At 41.5% G+C, this 19,916-nt stretch overlaps 1 protein-coding gene across 2 annotated transcripts in view; it reads right to left on the reverse strand.

Moving 5' to 3' along the window:
• Positions 1-19,916, reverse strand: part of TGFBR2 (transforming growth factor beta receptor 2) — a 169,534-nt gene that overhangs the window by 47,774 nt on the left and 101,844 nt on the right. For both annotated transcript variants that reach the window (XM_086942112.1, XM_086942111.1), the window contains exons 4-9: positions 16,257-16,425; positions 14,392-14,594; positions 11,072-11,128; positions 8,976-9,032; positions 3,336-3,498; positions 1,179-1,381 (exon numbers count right to left, since the gene is read on the reverse strand). In XM_086942112.1, coding sequence (XP_086798238.1) covers positions 1,179-1,381; positions 3,336-3,498; positions 8,976-9,032; positions 11,072-11,128; positions 14,392-14,594; positions 16,257-16,425 — 852 coding nt within the window. The remainder of the gene's footprint in view (positions 1-1,178; positions 1,382-3,335; positions 3,499-8,975; positions 9,033-11,071; positions 11,129-14,391; positions 14,595-16,256; positions 16,426-19,916) is intronic.

The following is a 19,916-nucleotide window of genomic DNA, read 5'->3' on the forward strand; positions in this document are numbered from 1 at the left end:
CGGGACAATCAGCGCACGGAATTTCCCACAATGAGGTATTTTTTGCTTGAACCAGTCTCGTGTCAGAATCCCACATTACTTTTTTTTACAAGAAGTATGCTCTCGCGTGAAGAATAACTCATCGGGATAGGGGCAAGCTCTTATGAAATTTTGCTTGAAAAAAATGAAATAACTTTGCACACTCCAGAGCACCCATTCCTTAAACAGCCGGAGTGGCACAGCCGTGGGAACACACTGCAAGAACAGCCAGAGTGGCACAGTCTGGGGTATACTTAATATAAACCGCCAGAGTGGGTGAGGCAGAGTGGTTGGGCTAATTAGGCAAAAGTGCCCTTCTATCCTTCCAGTGGGACCCTAATTAGAAACAAAATGCTTCATGCACAGGACTGACCCTATTTTGGAGTTTTGTGCTGGTCAGTCCCAGTGCTATGAGGGAGGTCTGAAAGTGGACATTGGGATAATTTGTCTAAAGGATGCACTTGTCTTCTTGATATCCCTATGGAATTCCGTTCACACAGTTTTGACGGTGTTGAACATAGAGAGAAGGAAGCCTTGCTGGTGATACTTTTAAGAGCCCTGGGTCAACATTGACCGTATACTGTTCAAGGAACCTACCGTATAATACCAGCCTGACCAAAGACTCCAGACTGAGGATGCAAAGCTCTTGAAGCTGTCCTCTTATGAACGGAATTCCATAGCGATATCAAGAAGACAAGTGCATCCTTTAGACGAATGATCCCAATACTGTAGGGACACAGAACAAGGACCATAAGGTCTGCTCTACTCGAGAAGAGGGAACACTCATTGGAACATGACTGATGACTGATGAGCCCTGAAGAAGTCTTTTAATATGACGAAACGCGTTGGCTACTGTGAAGAAGAAGAAAATAAAGATTCAAAGAATAAAGAATTGTGTGAACTATTTCACCCGGTGGAACTGATTTCTTATGTGAACTGTGTGCGGATCAAATTATTTTTTGTAATTGTCTGTTGTGGAAGGTTTTTCATGACATAGGAAACTAAAAGGGTCAGGTTTCCTTTGATCAATGCACCACATGGTCACAAAATTTCCCATAATATAAATAAGTGCGGTTTTATATCCTAGACCCTTTCTGTAAATCATTCTGCATGCAGATTTGCAGGGATACATCATGTGGCATAGTGGTGAGCATGCGTACCTTCAAGGTCGACGTCACTGAAGGTGGGCATGTCGTTGCACTCTTGACCTCTGCACGCGCACAGGTACAGCAGCCCGCCAGCAGCCTTCTGCTCCTTCAGCACACACCGCTCTTCATCCACGGTGTCCAGGGTGTAATTATACAAGGGCACGCTGGGGTCATGGCACAGTGTTTCTAAGGTCATGCCCTTATCGTTCTTCCGCCTGTAAATGAAAAAAAATCGTATCCTTCATGGTAAATAGGCCGCAAATACATCCAGGCTTCCTAGAATTATGTGAATAAGGGACATGCTCTCTTAATATCTCTTCTGCTTCTAGACTAGGATCCTCTACATTTTTTCCACATATGATTTAACATTTGAAATGTAATTAGTGGCAAGTTTTAAAAAGTGTGTCCTCTTTTACATATCACAAAACTGCATGCCCTTAAAAAACTCTAACAGGAACATGCATCAACCTTTTTTGCGAGCGCAAACGGTGCGATTCGCAAAAATCGGCCGTTTGCGCCCTCCAAAAAGGGCTTTAGGGATGCATCAAGGTGTAAGGCACTCGCAATTTTAAAAAAATTCAATTTATTGCGATTTCTTAAATTGCGATTGCATTTAAGAAATCGCAATTTGCGATTCCTTAAAGGCAATGCAAGAACCACTTTTAAATAGCGATTTCGCTATTCGGGCCCCAAATTACAGAGAAATTAAACTGGTCGGTAATTTGCAAAAACTTCGGAGCATGTGTGTGCGCAACATGGGTGCACATCATGATTTCAGGGGTGCAACAGGGTGTCCTTTTGACACCCTTGCACCCTTGAAATTGCATGTGCAATTTGCGAGCACCTATTGGTACCCACAAATAGCGCATACAATCTTTCATTCATTCCTATAGGCCCATAGAAATGAATGGGGAGCCATTCCTTAATTGTGACTCTCAAATTGCGAGTCGCAATTAAGGAATGTTTAGGAATCGCTATTTTTATAGCGAATCCTACATGCATAGGCTTTTGCGAGTTCTTAATTGCGATTCCTTAATAATTGCAATTAAAGACTCGCAAAATCCTACCTTGATGTATGTGCCCCTTAGTATTTTGGGTCCCTGGAGATTTAGGAAATTTTGGCTCCTGTCCCGGTTTTTAAAGGGGGTCAACTGCAAACAGTGAGAACACCTTTTAGGTGCCCTAAAGCTGTGCTACTTAGCAGCTGTTATAAGTAAGCAATTTAATTAATATGTATGATGCTGGTTTTTGAAATTACATTCTGTTTATTTTTTTAGTGCCTCCTCTGTGTCCCTATGTTGATGAGAGCTTTAATTTTGCGCCCCTCTGTTGATGTAAAATTGTAGTCCTCCTTCTATTTTTGCAAAATGTCCCGGCATTTGGTTCTCAAGATTTGGTCACCCTAGTATGATATTTTATAATTACTTGTAGAGAGCAAGTGCTTCCTTCGGGTTTCATGGCGCTGTGCAGTGCAATACCGGTTTATGTGTTTATTGACTTTAAAGCACATGCACGTGCTGGATTCGTTTCTTCGATACCGTAGCACAGGGTAAACAACGTCAACAGAAAGATAATTGCCTTGTGTGAACTAGTATTGCAGTGAAGGGTGAGTCGCATCTTTGTTCTCCAGGGGTGGCTCCTCCACTAGGGCGGAGGAGCATCCCCCCACTGCTTTCTTGCAGTGCGAGAAAGCCGCCCAAACCAGTCATGTGCACTCTGCACTTCTCCATACATGCCATCCCCTACAGCCCCTGGCTGGGAGGCGTCCCAACCAATAACAACGCTCCACTGAAGCGTTGTGATTGGCTTAGGGGAAGGGAGGGAGGCTGCTTGCTTCCTATTCCTGTCGGAGGCATGAGAGCCGGAGCAGTGAAGACACAGTGAAGACACAAGACTCAGCGCGCAGAAAAGGTACGTTTAAAACATTTGCCGGTTCCGCACACGCGAGTCATGCCAGCCGCTACTGTTTTCGCACTGCGCTTTACAAATCCTTGATTAATTGACAGTGTGGTGAAGTAACAAAAGTGCCATATGGAGTGCTATACAGAACAACTAGTCTAGTTTAAATTGTGACAATGTATCTGCAAATAAATTAATACATCACTTTGGGAACAGCAGCTGATTGGATGGCTGCTACTCTAACATGTGTAGAAAACAAAGACGTCTCACCAGATAGCAACGCAGACTTCCTGGTGCTTCTCACAGATGGAGGTGATTTCACAGGTACTGTTGCAGCGGCCCTCGTTTTTGCAGGTAGATTCTCTCTCATCACAAAACTTACACAGCTGACTGATTGCAATTGATCCATCAGGGTTGGAATGTCTGAAAGTCTCTGTAATTACACAGACAGAAAGAAGGGCTCAGAATGAACAGCTTTATTACATAACATTTTATCAGCTTGACCCTTAACTCTTTTATGCTGTACTTTCTTTTGGTTACCTGGCTGTCCCTAGTCCATTCAATGAAGAGTTTGTCAGTGCTGATGTTCTTCTATTATTAAAGGAGAAGTGATTTCCATATTTAGGACGTGCTGGAGGCTGCTTTAGCTCCAGATTGTTTTAGCTGTCTGCAGGGAGCTCAAGTCCTTACAAAAAAACAAGCGCATAAAGAGAGAGCCATTGGATAGCCCAATTTGTTGCTGAGCCTCTTTATGGCAGCTCAGCAGCTGATTGGTTAGCACCATCCTTGCTCAGCCTAGTGTTTCCACTGCAGTGCATTACCAGTGAAGTGTCCATGCACTGCAGTGGAGGTGACTTGTTACACAGTTCTCTGTGCATTGCAAAAAGCTCAGGTTAGACATGCACCATGGCCTTTACATGCACTGGTTGTCTTTTCCATATGGAGCAAATGTTGCCAAATTCTTTAGTTTATATCTGGGATTACACAAGATAGTGTTGTATAAGTTACAGGGAATGCAGACTCAAGTCTCCTCCTGCAGGGACCGTCCGCCAAATTTATAAATGATCGCCAAGATGACGGTCATTTATAATGCATTGACAAGGACCGCCATCATGGTTTGGTGCAGGACTGTGTCAGCAGGACGCAGCCCTGCACCAAACAGTTTACCTTTGTATTTTCAAAAAGAAAATCTTAAAATGCGATTTTCCTTTTAAAAATAAAAAGTGTAATGCTCATCTCCCATAACAGGATGAGCTTTATTAGCATTTTCTTACTGCCAGGGTTTGCATTGCAGTGATGGACAGTAAAAAATAGCTATATGCTCGCTCTTACCGATTGGGTGAGGGAACATATAGCCATTTTGCCAACGGACCTTACTCTGTGGGGCCGTCTGAGAGGTTTGACTTTGGTGGTGATGGAGTAGTCACTGCCATAGCCAAACCTATGGTCCGCCCACACTTAAATTGAGCGGGCGGACCATTATGGTAAGGATACTTAGGGGGAGCTTTAAAATGTTGTCAGATGAGACTATTGTATCTCCGCCATCAACATATACGTTTGACGGCCCGACGGAGTAAGAGCCGTCAAAGGTTTGGCCATGTGTTCACCCGCCCTATTTGGGGTGGGCCAATACATGGCCAATTTTCACTGTTCATCATAGCCAGGTAAAACCGGTCAGTAACGGGCAGTGAAAATTACAAAATGACGTCTTGAATTAGAGCATAGAAACCCCTATGATCCCGGAGCCTAGATTATACACCTCCTGCGCCTTCTGTCTATTATTCAGCTACTCCACACAAAAGCTTAACCATCTCTCGCTCCTTCGTTTGGCCCGTTCTAACGCTCTCCCTAGCACCAACTGAGTCTCATTGTGATACCCCCATCTTGCACAGTGTTCTGCTCATTTCTAGATCGGTTTAGGCTAAAATATGCTATATTAGGCCTATGAAAACAAGTGCTGCAGCCAAATATTCAAGCGTACCCTAGACTACTATATCCCTGGAACAAGAGCATCTGGAGGTGGCTGAAATTCAAGGAAAGAACGACAGTATTGACATACTTCTCTCCAACCCAAATTGTCTTCTTTGTTAATGAACACTTTGCTTTTCTGGTCATTGGATCTTGATTGAAAATCTTGCTAGAAGGCTTACAGTCAGAACTAAATATAGACCTCCATGTATTGATATGAATTCTGTGGGACCCCGGAGCTGCAGCGGCCAGCTCTCTAACCCTCTGATGGAAGATGTTGTTTATTGCATTAACATTGAATTAGAAAAACCAGTTAGACCACAGCCCTGACACAGACGGAAGGGTGATCATGCACAAGAAGTGTTTTCAGGTTATTATTGTCAGATCACTCAGATTCAGGGACACAGTGGCAATCCAACAATCTTTGATTTGTGAACAACGCACACAAAGATAACTGGGGCATGTAGATAAAAATTGTATTTTAAAATCCCCAGTCTAATGCTAAAAATATGAATGGTAAACACACAGTATATAAAAATAAGAACAATAAGGCATGGTATGATTAGTGAAAACAAGTAGGACATTCCTAGCAAATGAACAAGCTGTTTCTAGCATCCTAACACCTTAATGCTATATCCAAGTACAATTCTAAATTGCAGCTAAAGCATTAAATAGCAAACAGCCCTTTAAGTTTCTCAAGATGAATCATAGGAGCCTCTGAACAGCTGGTTCAGCTGTTTATTATCAGAACTCATCAGGAGGGGAGATTGTGTACATTTGGTCAGGCGGTGTGGGTAGATCAATGAGCACCAGACTACGCTTCGAAATACCAAGATACATGGGAATGAAAACCTGATTTGATGACCGCTGCATACTGTTGATGCCTGGAATCTTTACACTTTTAGGTAGTTCCAGCCCATTGCAGGTAGATTGACACATTTAACCTTATTGTGTTACTATTGAACCATGTATAGGACAACAAGGGGCCCCAAATGAGTCAGCATAGGACCTCAGGGAGCATACTTTATGAAACAACAGCGGTCCCATGCAAGCATGTAAATGTGAGACAATAAATACAGACGAAATCAGTTCTATATTAGGAGCGACATGTCCAGCCGGACAGAGGTCTTCAATTTTTACTCAATTGAAAGTTTTTCATATACAGAAGGAATACCTCCAACAAATCACCAGTGTGGGGCACAAGCCTGTACCCAGACACAATCGGATCAAATACAGAAGGTGACACAAGAACAACAACAGGGCTTTTAAGGCAAAAGCAGAGATTTTCTGTAAGAATTCAATGTACAGAAAAATCACAAAGGCACCATTACATATACACATTATATAAATCAAGTTTTTGTATAAGGTGCACAACAGGTCGACCGCGTTTCGATCCCACTACTTAATCATGGGGACCATCATCAGGACATTAAATTAAACGCCTTATCGTTTTAAGCCTCTAATGCCGGGAAGGTGTACCCGGGAAGTACGAAAAGCAGCGGGCATGATGGTTGCCTGGTGGTGGCGGTTTCAACCCTCAATCAGGCATGATTCAAAGGTCTGCGTTGCAATAGTGCAATTTCCGCGGTGCCAGGGGTATACCGGGTCAGTCGGTGAATGAGTCTACTTCCTGTTTTTTTTCTAAACTATTGAACCATTGACATATAAACAAATCTTTAGTGTAGATAGTTCCTTTCCGTATGGTCCTGAAGAATCGCGAGGCCACTGACTTAAACGCGAGAAACATGCTGACCGTCACCACTAGTTTTCAATAACTGACACATAAATAGGAGACATTACTCTCCAATGAGTGTCGGTTTCACAGCTTTTAATTGAGGCAGGAGGCCCCCAGAATAAAGATAATTTCAGGTACTCTCAGCCTCATTTTACAATCACCACCACATCTACACTATCTTGGCCCCACACCCGCACTACACTTAACGGCTGTTGGATAAAAGATCTCCGATAAAGTGCCCTTCTTTACGGTGAGCCCGTTGGGTATTGCACCGCAGCCCCAACGAGGAGAAGCCCAGATGATGAAGCATGACACCTGCAAAGGTGTGTGAGGGCATTACATCCAACAAATGGATTTCCCCCTGTAGATCTTTGTGTGACACAGTGGGCTCCAGCTTTCGTGTGACTTTCCATCAATCCTCCCCGAGGAACAGAACAACTCTTCTTTTTTCACTTCTACATTTGGTCAGGGACATCTTCAGCACTGCTCATGGAGTCAGAAACCAGCTCTGAATGAGAGAAACTAGATCTTCAAGCCGACACAACCTCTCGCAATGCTTCTAGCATGAAGGCCTGTTCTAATCAATGGTCAAATCCTTGAGATTAAATAGCATTTGACCACTGATGCTATCTCATATTTACAAAATAAAACAGAGCTCCGAGACACTGTATCTCTTAGCAGACTGAATTAACATGGCGAATACCCAGTGGCGTAGCAAGGTCAGGTGATACCAGGTGCGGAAAATTTCTCGTCACTCCCAGCTTGACAAAATGGCACAAATGTGTGTTTAAAACACATATTTTGTCACCCCCCTCAGTGATGACACCGGGGGCGGCTCGCACCCACCGCACCCCCCTTCCTACGCCCCTGTGAAAACCACGTCGGATCTATCCTCATGTTTAGTTTTAATTGAGGTTCCATGTTGTTAATACTGAAAGTGGCAAAACGTCAGCTCAAACAGTAAGCAGCCAGGATGAACTCAGCATTCTTCGTGGGCTGCTAGGAACGCCAGCCTTTCTATTACAGATAACAGACTGCAGGTAGAAAATGAGGCAGAAATAAGCTAATTACAATTAAACCATCATAGTGTTTACAACAATATTGGCACTTCTAATGCACTTTTTTCCCCTTTATGTGCATTTTCTAAAATTTAGAATGAAATGTAACACCGCTCAAGCAGAGGTGCCCGCTACAAGAATCCCTAAGCAGAGAAACATATAAAATAATGGTGCATAGGTGCAAAACACTCTCACATTAGAATCAATACATTTATGACCACAAAAAACTCAGGAACTTGTATAAATGTGAACCTCAGCCATTCCATGTAGATGCCAAAGGGGGAAAAGAACTGGGCGAAGTGGAAAACGGGACATTCAGAGCAAAGAGAAACTCAAGTCAAGCCGAAAATTGTCAACTAATACCCATTGGTGTCAATCTGTTCTACCCAACCTAGGGTTGGTATCCAGCAGGCAACTACTTTAAAAGTTAAAAAATAAAGGCTTGATTTGGACTTTGGAGGAGAGGGTACTCAGTTGCAACAGCGACAGAGTATCCTCTCTGCCAAAGTGAAGTTTCTCCCGCCTCATTTAGAAACGGATAAAACCTCAATATATAGACGGTGGGAACTACTTTGTCTCCACCACCTACATACAGTTCTGATGGCCCGATGGTGTATGGATCCTCTGAGGCTTGGCCATGTGTTCACCCGCCCTACTTAGAGTGAGCGAACACATGGCCAGTTTACACTGTCCGTAATTGCCAGGTAAAACCTGGCAGTAACAGGCATTGAAAACTTCAAAATGACCCCAATACCATGGGATAAATCTTCCATGGCGAGGGTGTTACTGTTTTTTCTACATTTTCAAAAAGATAATCCAGGGTTGGGATCAGATTAACTATATTCGGGTTAGGGACTTGACAGGCACTGGTGTACTATATTTGGTATAGGAACCCGACAGGCACTGGCCAACTATATTCAGGTTATGGACCTGACAGGTACTGGTGTACTATATTCGGGTTAGGGACCTGACAGGCACTCGTCAACTATATTCGGGTTAGGAACCCGACAGGCACTGGCCAACTATATTCGAGCTAGGAACCCGACAGGCACTGGCCAACTATATTCGGGTTAGGAACCTGATGGGCAACAACACTGGTTGTTCATAAATTACTTCTAATGAGTCTTGGAATATGTAATAAAATCTTACCTAATGAGGCTTCCTTCCAGACAGGTTCTTGTCCTGCGTCTTGGGGGTGGTCTGGATCTAAGTAATAATGGCTATAGTCAGTACAGTACTGTGTAATGAATCAGTCAGCCAAGAGGATTCTGTGGTGAATTACAATTATATTCCAGAGAGAACCAACGTACACATTTGTGAAGAGCACTTGCGTCTATGTTCACTGTTATAAGTTGAACTGGACACTTCTTTACATAGAAGTGAGGTTTTGGGCACACTGTGGCCTATTTACAAAAACATTTTGAAGTACGCAAAGAAGTACTTTTGTAGTTCCCTTTTTACATATTTGCACATGCCTTTTCGTAACTGGCCCCAAAACATCTAAAATGGGAATATTCAGGCAATATTCATATTCAATTAATGCAAATAGAAAGGATTCTGTGTTCTTTGCACTTTTACTAATGGGAAGTTGGATGTATCAGGGCTCATTTAAAAAACATACAAGAGTATGTAAAGAGTACTCCTGCTGTACTACTCCACATACTCATGAATGCTTTTGTGAACCACCCCCTGTGTATAGTTCACACATTAGCTGTTAAGACAGCGTAGATTAACACGACGTGGGGTTTAAAATATTTTCTACACTGGGTAAAATGTAATTTTGTCTTGGACCATTTGGAAAAATAAGCATTAACTCTGGTTAGAATTAAAGAATAATTCCACATATTAACTGGCTTTGGCAGTTCTCCTCCCATTAGGAAACGAGTGGCTTTGCCAATGGTTTTTATCTATGCTGTACAACATGGCTTAAAGAAGGAAAAAAAAGGCTATGATGTGTTTTTGGCAATGTTATTTTGTAGGCACTCGGACCATGTATTCGCATGCCTACACAGTAATGACGAAAGTGACAAAACATGTCAGCTTAAACAGTGGGCAGCCATGAGGAACTTTGCATATTTCGTGGCCTGTTATGAAGGTCATACTTTCTATGACAGATAACAGGCTGCAGGGAGATCATGAAGTAAATATATACAAACTAAAATGAAGACCATCATGGTCTTCACAACAACACTGGCAATACAAATGTACTTGCTTTCTCTTTTTAATGGGTATTTTTTTTATTGAGAATTAAAAGTAACAGAGCTCACGCAGGGGTGGCATTTACAAGAATCCCAAGCAAAGAAAGATAAAACAAAGGTTCTGGCACAACCCAGTCTTACGTTAGAATAAATACATTTCTTAGAACAAAATACTCAGGAACCCGTAATAATGTGTACCTCAGCCATTGCAAATAGATGCCAAAGGGGGGAAAGAACTGCACAGAGAGGAAAACTGGACACCCAGAGCAAATAGATACTTAAATCAAGGTTACATTTTGTTACTACTACCCATCAGTTCAAATCTGTTTCAGCTAACCTGGGGTCGTTACCCAGCACTGAACTACTTCAAAAGTTAAAAACGTAGGGTCCGATTTAGACTGTGGTGGACAGGGTACTGCGTTGGAAAAGCAACGGAATACCCTCTTTGCCAAGGCAAATTTCTGCCCGCCTCGTTTAGCATCAAGCAGAACTATGGCAAGTTGATGGCATAGACTACACTATCTCCGTCACCTACATACACCTCTGGCGGCCCGACTGAGGAAGGGCTGTCGGAGGTTTGGCCATGTGTTTGCCCGCCCTATTTAGAGTGGGCGAACACATGGCCCGTTTTCATTGTCTGTCATTGCCAGGTAAAACCTGGTGATAGGGTCAATTTGTACTTTTCACTGCCCACTAACACCATGGGAAAATTCTCTCACAGCGAGGGGGTTATTTGTTTTTTATTTTCAAAAAGAAAATCTTACGGTGGGATTTTCTTTTTGGAAATAGAACAAATATTGAAAGTTTGGGGTGCTGCCCCATCACGTTGATGAAGTCGTCCATCAAACTTTCGATGCATGGCACTTCCTGTAAATACAAGAGATGTCAGCTGGGCTGGTGGACTTCTCCAACTTTGGTGAGTGGAGTACCCTCGCAATGGCGGCAATAAAGTACTCCGCAGAGGGGACAATACTTACTTCGTCTGCCAAAGTATAAATCAGGTCCTTACTTCAAATGAATCGTAGAATCAACAAATAAAACTGTTACCTAAGGAAGGTTCCTCCCATCCAATCTTCTGTCCTACTGCTTCGGATTGGTCCGGACCTAAGTATACAATGATTGCGATTAGTACACTGCTTCGTAACAGATCAGTCAACAAACAAAATATTGATATGACTTACAATTAAGGCGCCCTGTTTTCCGTTTTTACGGATTTTTAGAGATAAATACAGACAGAAAACAATGTGTTTTCTGTCTGTATTTATTTTTAAAAGTGGATAAATACCGAAAATTGGGCACCTTTTAGGTGACTCTCCATGCGGTCTTTGATTAATTATAGGCCAGCAGCTAAGCATATGGACAGCATGAGAAATTAAAAAACACAGGATGAAATGTATTTAAATAACAGCATTTGTTAACATACATTTATGGTATAATGCTAGTAATTACCAGTGGATGTATTGTTATGTAATATTTGACAGCTTAAATAGCTAAAACACAACAGACAAAGTATGAGTGCACGTCTATCAGTTAAATAAATATGGAAATGTACAGTTTTTAAACTTCATTTATACGCAAAACACAAAATAAATATGGATAAATACAGATAAAATTACCCAAAAATAAATATGGATAAATACAGACGGAAATGTTGAAAAAAAGAAATACCATAAAACCGGGAGCCCTAATTACAATTAGATCCTGGAGTGATTCAATTCCCATTAAAAAGCCCGGCTACATTCACTTTCATAAGTTCATTCAACTCAGCACAAGAAACATAAAATAATGGTGCTCCCCTTCAGATCAGTGCTACGTTACCAGCAATACATTTCTTATAACAAAGACATAGTAACTGGTACCAATGGGGACCTCAAACGTCCGAAATGGATGTCAATGAAGGAAATGGAAAGGTTTGGGGAAAGACAAGAGCAGAACAAAGTGCAAACTCCAATCAAGTCCCAAATCTCCCATAATTGCTAGACGGGGAATCTGATCACCTTTATTTGGGTGAGGCACCTGAGAGGCAACAACAATGGATGTTCAGAAATTACTTCTAATGTGTCATAGGATATGAATTTGGTGTCTGAGTAAAGCTTAGCTGACAAAGGGGCCATCCAGCCAATTTCTTGTCCTACTTCTTCGCGGTGGTCTGGATCTAAGTACACAATGGTTACAGTCAGTACAATACTTCATAATAAATTTGTAATTCATAGCAGAATCTTACTGACTATTAGATCCTGGTGAGAACCACAGTACACAGCTGTAAACCGCGCCTGCATCTACGTTCACGGTCACAAGTAAAAGTGGGAACTTTTTTACATAAAAGTGAAGTTTTGGGTACACTGGGGCCAATTTGCAAAGGACCTTTAGAGTACATGCCTTTTAAGTCCTGGCCCTAAAACATCTTAAATAGAATAAAATGGGAATACTCAGGCAATATGCATATGCGATTACTGCAAATAGAAGGGACTCTGCGTTCTTTCCACTTTTATTTATAGGGAGTTGGAAGTAAATGGGCTGAGCGTAGATGACAAGACCTTGGCTGTAAAGTATTTTCTAAACTGGGTCAAATGTAATTTTGTCTTGAACCCATTCTTTGTAAAAACGTGTATTAACTCCTATTAAGTTAAAATAATTCCCCATACAAACTAGCATTGGAGAAATCAATAGGCCTCCCCTTTGGTAAACAGTGGCTGAGCTAATGTTTTTTAATTATGCTATCCAGTATGGCTAAAAAAAGAAAAAAAGCATTTGATGTGGTTGGCCACGTTATTTTATAGGCACACGTACCACGTAAGCAACATCGAGGGCAGGGTTATGGGAAAACAACACACAAAGAGAGTAATGCAGCATGGGGGAGGGGCAGGGAAGCACATGGACGAGAAATAGCAACATGGACCTGCTGACGCGAGGGGTGAACACTTGGGCAAGTGCATCACGGAGGGAGGTGTGGGTGAAACACAAGGGTGACAGCAACATGAACCCATGAAAGGGACAATAGAGTGACAAAAGGGGGACAGCTGGAAAACACATGCGCTCTCATGGAGTGCTCAAACAAAAAAGAAAAAGTAGTGCTTGAAAAGTAAGCAATTGAAGGACAAAAGTAATGAGGCCATGCTCCAGAGGAGGTAAAAAAAATAAGAAGAGAATGTCAAGGCCACACAAGGCAAGCAATAAAAAGCAAGCAAATGAGAGCGATATATATTAACCATGGTAAGAATGAGCGGGCTGAAAGCCCACCTTAAGCTGACAATAGGGCTTTACGTCAACTGAAAGGTTGTGCTGTCTGGTAGGCGAGACCTAAATCCCTGGGATTTTGAATGCTGTCGAGGGGCCAGCTACAAAGATAGGGGTCTCAGGTTCCTGGTCTTTGTTGAGATGTTCAAAATCTCACCGCCCAGGTTTCATTATCCAATGGCCTCTCCTATAATGATTAAACCGGTTTTTACTTCTTTGAAAACAACTGATCAGCTGCACCGAAAAGCATGCAAAGTTTAACGATCAGGAACAGTGAAACAACCATCCGCCTTCCAAATCATTATGTGGGCGCAGATGTTGACTTGCCTACGAGGCATCCTGGCACATTTGCCACAACTTAAGTCCTACTTAAATTTAAAATGATGCGCCCAGACTGTGAGCAAATCTTAATATATTGTGAGTGAGCTAAAGAATGATGATGGATTAAACCGAGATCAGTTGACTGAGGTTGAGTGCTTGCAATGTTCAACACTCCGCCCATCATCCCCTTTGGTTTCGCTTTGTTCGGGTAACTGAGCAGCTTCTGGTACATTTCAGCACCCAATGGTATCACAGACCAAGCCACCCTGACATCTCCCCATGCAACAACTGGGCAGACTCCGGAACAATTCAACAGTTGCCCTTGATACACATGAGACTTGTCAAACCAACCATCGCCGCGGCGTAACTGGCCAATCAATGTCAAAATTTGCAAGCTCGTGAAAAACCCTTCTCATAAACCCATGCCAATGTTGATAGGAATTTGTGCCAACCCTGGAAAGAGATGTAGCTCTTCCTTGTGGCAGGAGTACATCTCTGACAATTTCTATGGTCAAAATAAGTCACAAACCGTTTGAGAATATCCACAAAAACATTATTTTTGTAATTACCCACAAACAATTATGTTTGGGTCAAGGTTCAAGGGTCCCTGCCCTGAAATTCCCACTCTGTTCATGATAGTACATTAACTCACACCAAAAAACTTTGGATAAGTGTAAAATCATCTTGCAAAAATATGTCTACACTCTAATTTGGGCATGTAAAGTAACGCTGCACACGCAAAGAACATTGTGAATCTGCCACCAATGTCTTCTCACATGCAGTGGGAAAACCACTGTCGGCACACTTACCTTCAGCATCAAAGTCACTGAAGCTGGGCTGGCTGTTGCAGTCTTCACCGGTACAGGCGCACAGGTACAGCAACCCGCCTTCCACCTTCTGTTCCTTCAGGACACATTTCCCTTCATCCACGTTGCCCAGTGAGTGACCGTATAAATTCTCCCTGGGGTCATGACACAATGTTTCCAAGGTCACGTTTCGACCCTTCTTTCGCCTGCAGAATAATTAGAATCAAAAGGCTTGCTGTGTCAGCCTCCTTAGGTGAAGGTTCCAACAACTACATCAACAAATGATCAACAGCATGCATGTTCTCTGAATATGTCTTCCTGTCTCACACTGGAATCCCATGCGTTCTCTTCCATGTTTTTTATAGCTGGAACTTTGATATTGCTTTACTACAAACCTGTGGTGGACCGAGCAGGTAAGCGGAGAGGGGGCGGGGCAGGGGCAGGGCGAGGGACGGTAAAAGTGACAAATGACGGGATAGGGAACATAAAATAAATAAATAAATAAAACCACTTACCTTGTGCTTGCCGCATTGCCGACTCTGCGATGCGGTGAGCGCATGGTACGTGGTTTTATTATTTATTTATTTTACATTCCCTATCCCGCCTGCTCCGCTGCACCGCACTTACCTGCATGGGCCCCACTGTTACAAACGTCTATGATCTCCTAAATTCTCCGTTCCCTTGAGATTATTCCGTTATGTTACTCAATATTTGTTACTTTTAAAGCACGTACACGTGCAAAAAAAATGACATATATGCTGCTGTACAATGTAAAAATTTTCAGCAGAAAGATTCACATAAACAGTATAAAGAACCTCTAAACCACATTCTAATAGTAAGGAAGTAATCATGGATTGTACTGTACAGGTAAAACTACACAATAAATCCGTATTAAAAAAAAATAAAGGCATTATTAAATTCACAAATCTAAAAGAACCAAAGTTAATATAAAACAATACTGCCTCAAAAGACTGGTTGGATTACTGAATATTGACACAAAAAATATTGAGAGACAAGACTATCGAGGAAAGATTATCGAAGGACAAAAAATTGAAAGCTAAGCGCTTATAGGGAAGTATAGATTTTCTATTCCTAAATCCGCAGCTCTGTACCTTGAAGATGCATGTACCACACAGGTACATATATGTGAAATTTGGTTTAGAAAACCTCAGCTTACCAGTCGATATTTTTTTTAAACATATTTTGCCCTCGATATGACGTCCCACGGATATTGTGAGTTCGATATTCATATGGCACACCTAAAAGACCAGCTAGCAGACTACTTACAGTAGACTCAAGAAAATAAGTAAAACATCTTCTTAAACATCTTCCATGTATTGGCAAACCCACCTGCTTCCCAACATAACATTTAGCACTGATAATCGGTCACAGTTCAAATGCTGCAGGGCCTAGATTTTCTTAAGAAGACAGCAAATATCTTCATCTCTGTGGATTGTGGCCTATCATATAGGAAGTCCCACCTTTATGTTAAAAACAGGCTGCCTCCAGGAGAGGGTTCCAAGCCTGCGATTCTTGACATTTTGATCCAGGAGCCAAGAAAAGAAAAGCATTGTTCTATTTCTTAGACAAAGTCACTATAGCCGACATGCTGCTTCTAAGAGTTTGCAAGTTTGAGTCAAGCTAAAACCAGGTCAGCACTTCATTATACAGACGTTGGTAAATTGAACACTGAATTTACTAACAGCGCAGTAGGTTATTCACAGTGCGTAGAAAACACATCATTATTTGTATCCGGTTTGAACCGTCATGGCGTGTCTACAAGGACAACCATGCAGCCCTTTAGGAAAGCCAGCTACCTGGGTGGCTTCTAATCCCTATTGTTGTGCAGAAAAACCAAGTTGTCTCACCAGACAGCAACGCAGACTTCATGGGCGAAATCGCAGATGGCGAAGATGTCACAGTTACTTGTGCAGCGGCCTTCGTTTTTGCAATCGGAGGGTCTCAGATCACAATACCGGCATTGCTGGTGCATTGGACTTCCTCCATCGTGCTTGGATCGTTCAAAAATCTCTTTTACTAGACAAAGAGAAAGAAGGTCTCACGATGAAGAAAGTTAAAATAACAAGTCTGTTGTTCATTACATTCCTCTTATAACATACTTTCTAGTAGATGTCGGAAGGTCTTAGGCCCTAAGTTGGAAGATGCGTCAGTTCTGATGTCCTTCTTATATTAAATAAGGAGAACTAATCCCTTTTTGGGTGTGGCTTGAGACAGCATTAGCTGTGTGAAAGAGTGAATGTAATTACAAAATGTAAGTTGCCATCCCCTTTGTTGGTGAGCTGTTTACAGTAGCTCAGCATTTGATTGGTCAGCAGATGTGCTTGTTCGGGTCAATTTGAAGGAGATGACGTGCTGTAAGACAACATCATATATCTCATTATTTTCCCCGTTCCCCTGTATGGATGGGTTAAGTCGGTGAAACTGGACGCACATTCCCCCCAGATTTCATGAACTTTAGTCAAAAATGATGCAGGCTCCTCCAGTTCAATATTATATGGAAAGCATGCATCTGAGAACGGTCTGTGGTGGACTAATCTAGAGAAGATTAAATTACAGGAACCATTCACAATCAAAAAAGAGGGTGCCTGAGAAAACAAATTTATGGAGAAGAATCCAGGGAAGGATATTCTAACAAAAAGTAGGGGAAAAAAACTTCTCCAATTTTGTACTAACAAAGCAGTGCGTCTATAATACTACAAACACCATAAGTCAGATCAGTTCATTTTGCGATGTATTCATCGCCCATAGAATATTTTTTGTTTGATATATATAGAAAAATATCATGACATTAATATGTATATTTATATACAGAGTTTGTGAGCTCCACAGTAAGTCAAAAAAGAAACAATAAATTACATACATCAAAAACACAAAGACCTACAATGACATTTGAAAAAATAAAAACTCCCACCCAATCATACTTCACCATACTTCACCCCAAGTGCAGATCAAAATACAAACAAATATGACAAATCAAAAAGAATCTCATGTAATACAGTAGAGATATTCGCAAAAATCAAATTGCTACAGAATTATTCTAATAACGAAAGTACAATATATATAGACAGAGGTGCGCCAACGCAATTTTCGGTAGTCACAATGTGTTAGAAGGGGTGAACCACAACCTTCATGAGGGCGCTATCTATATTCAGAAGTCAATGACACCTGTCATAAATCTGAATAAATTCACAGAATAATGATTCAGGAAACGGGGGCTCACCGTAACATGCAAGATCTGATCTGAAATATGGAAATACAGCGAATGAATTTAAACGAAATATTCTTATAAATTAAATCAAGGGCAAAGGGGGGAAATGAAAAGGGAGAGATATATTGAATACAGTAAATTCAGAAGAATTGGAAGGATTAGAACTGTAACTACGATGTGACTATGCATATTGTGACCAATTATTGTAACAAACCAAATAACAACACAGTGAAAGGATAAGGTAGAAGTATGAGAGATTTCAAACTGAAGTAGAAAATCTGGAAAAACGACCCACGTGTCAGAGAGTGAATAGGCAACATAGAAAACGGAGGGTGCATGATACCTACTTGAGGAGTTAAACCCAAACGGGCAGAACCCAGGTACTTAAATAATAGTCCCACATTAAAAAGTTGGTTTCGAAAAAAGTGAAAAGATTCAGGAAAAAATGTAGGTCAAGGCGAGGCGGTAACCAAGGAGTATAAAATGCCTATTAGTATATGAGAAAAAGATTGAGTTAAAAAAACGGTACAGAAAAAAACATATAAAAGAAAAATATAAATATGGAGGACAGTACTTGCCTCATACACAATCTTTGGAAAGGTAAGCAATAAGAAAACTCGTCTTCAACCAGGTGAGAAAAAAGGGTGGGGGAAACCCCCTCCAATAGTAAATGCAGAAGGTAGCGCCAGAATCTTGATAATAATAATAATGGGAGAGACCGAGTCTGAAAAAAATTAATGAAAAATACATCGATCTGAGAAATAAACAAGCTATGGATTGAAACCTCAGTGAATCTCGATGTACGGGCTTGGGGAACACCAAAGTGTAGTGACCACAGGATCCCTCCTAGATGAGGAAAGGTGAATAAACTGAAGCCCGCAATACAACAAAACATAAGGCAAACATAAGATTCGTAATCACGTGACTTATAAAAGAGAGCAAAAACCTGGGAAAAGTATCTAAAGTGTAAAGTAGAGGAATCCAAGGGACAAAATAAAATGGAGCATGAAAATGAGTGGAGGCAGATCCTATGAAGGCTTGAGAGATAGATGCCAACAGATAAACGTACGCAATATCGGGTAGAAACACAGTAGGTCCTTAGTAAAAGATACAACTGGATCAGGAGAACAGTTAAATAAGCCAAAAGGCAAAGTGAAAACGAAGCTCGAAATTCGAGACAAATCCAGTAGTACAAAGAGACGCTAGCCGATAAACTTACTCGAAATCTGATGGACACACAGTACTTCCTTCAGTGATACAACTGAAGTGAAGTTGACGGCTTGTGGAGCGCATTATAAAGCGGCATGAGAAACTGTGGAAGGCTCGTAATAAGGCACAAATGGGGATATTTCTAAAAGAACTAGAATGTATCAATGTAAAAGCAATATGAAGAAATGACAGCCGCCATGTTGGAGTTCACAGCAAAAGAAAGAAATCCTTCATATCATAGAGGAAGCCATGAATAAAGGTACGATATGCAGACAGGAATTTGAGTTCCTCAATAAATCCGACACCCGTACATCTTTAATGTATGGACTTCCCAAAACTCACAACCAATCCACCTTTTAGACCCAAAGTGTCTACTATAGGTTGTAATACCGAGCCTCTGTCTAGGTATGTGGACCAATTTCTCAAACCCTTGGTTTCTGTCCTCCCAGCCTACGTCAAGGACACAGGTCAAATGATATCCAAAGTAGAAGGAATTCCATTCAACTCTAATACGGATACCCTAGTCACGATGGACATCGAGGCACTTTATACTAACATCCACCAACAAGAACCGTTACAAGGGGTGAAAGTGCTTCAAGAGAGGACTGAAAATTATGAAAACTGGTTGTATATCTTACAATGTTTGGCCATTGTCCTCAAACAGAATTACTTTGAGTCTGACAACTCCTGTTATATACAAACCTAAGGAGTTAGTATGGGGGCGGCATGTGCCCTCAATGTAGCCAACATCTACATGGGTATTTTCAAGGAGAAATGTATTTTTAACGAAATTGCACCATTTGCTGAAAATATTCATCACTGGCAAAGATACATTGATGATATCTTTTTCATTGGGAGAAGTGATGAAGAGCAGTTAACCAAATTCCTCTTGCGGATCAACCTCTGCTATCCACATATTAAGTTCACTATCAAAAGCAAAGTTAAGTTTCTTGACATCTGGATCTCCAATGACAATGATACTATCCAGATCTTTCTATATACTAAACCGAGGGCAAGAAATACCCTGCTTCACTTCAACAGTTACCATCCGAGATGTCACAGCGTGGCATCCCTCTTAGTCAGTTCCTGC

The sequence above is a fragment of the Lissotriton vulgaris genome, chromosome 10 (assembly GCF_964263255.1).
Source record: "Lissotriton vulgaris chromosome 10, aLisVul1.2, whole genome shotgun sequence".
Classification (NCBI taxonomy): Eukaryota; Metazoa; Chordata; class Amphibia; order Caudata; family Salamandridae; genus Lissotriton; species Lissotriton vulgaris.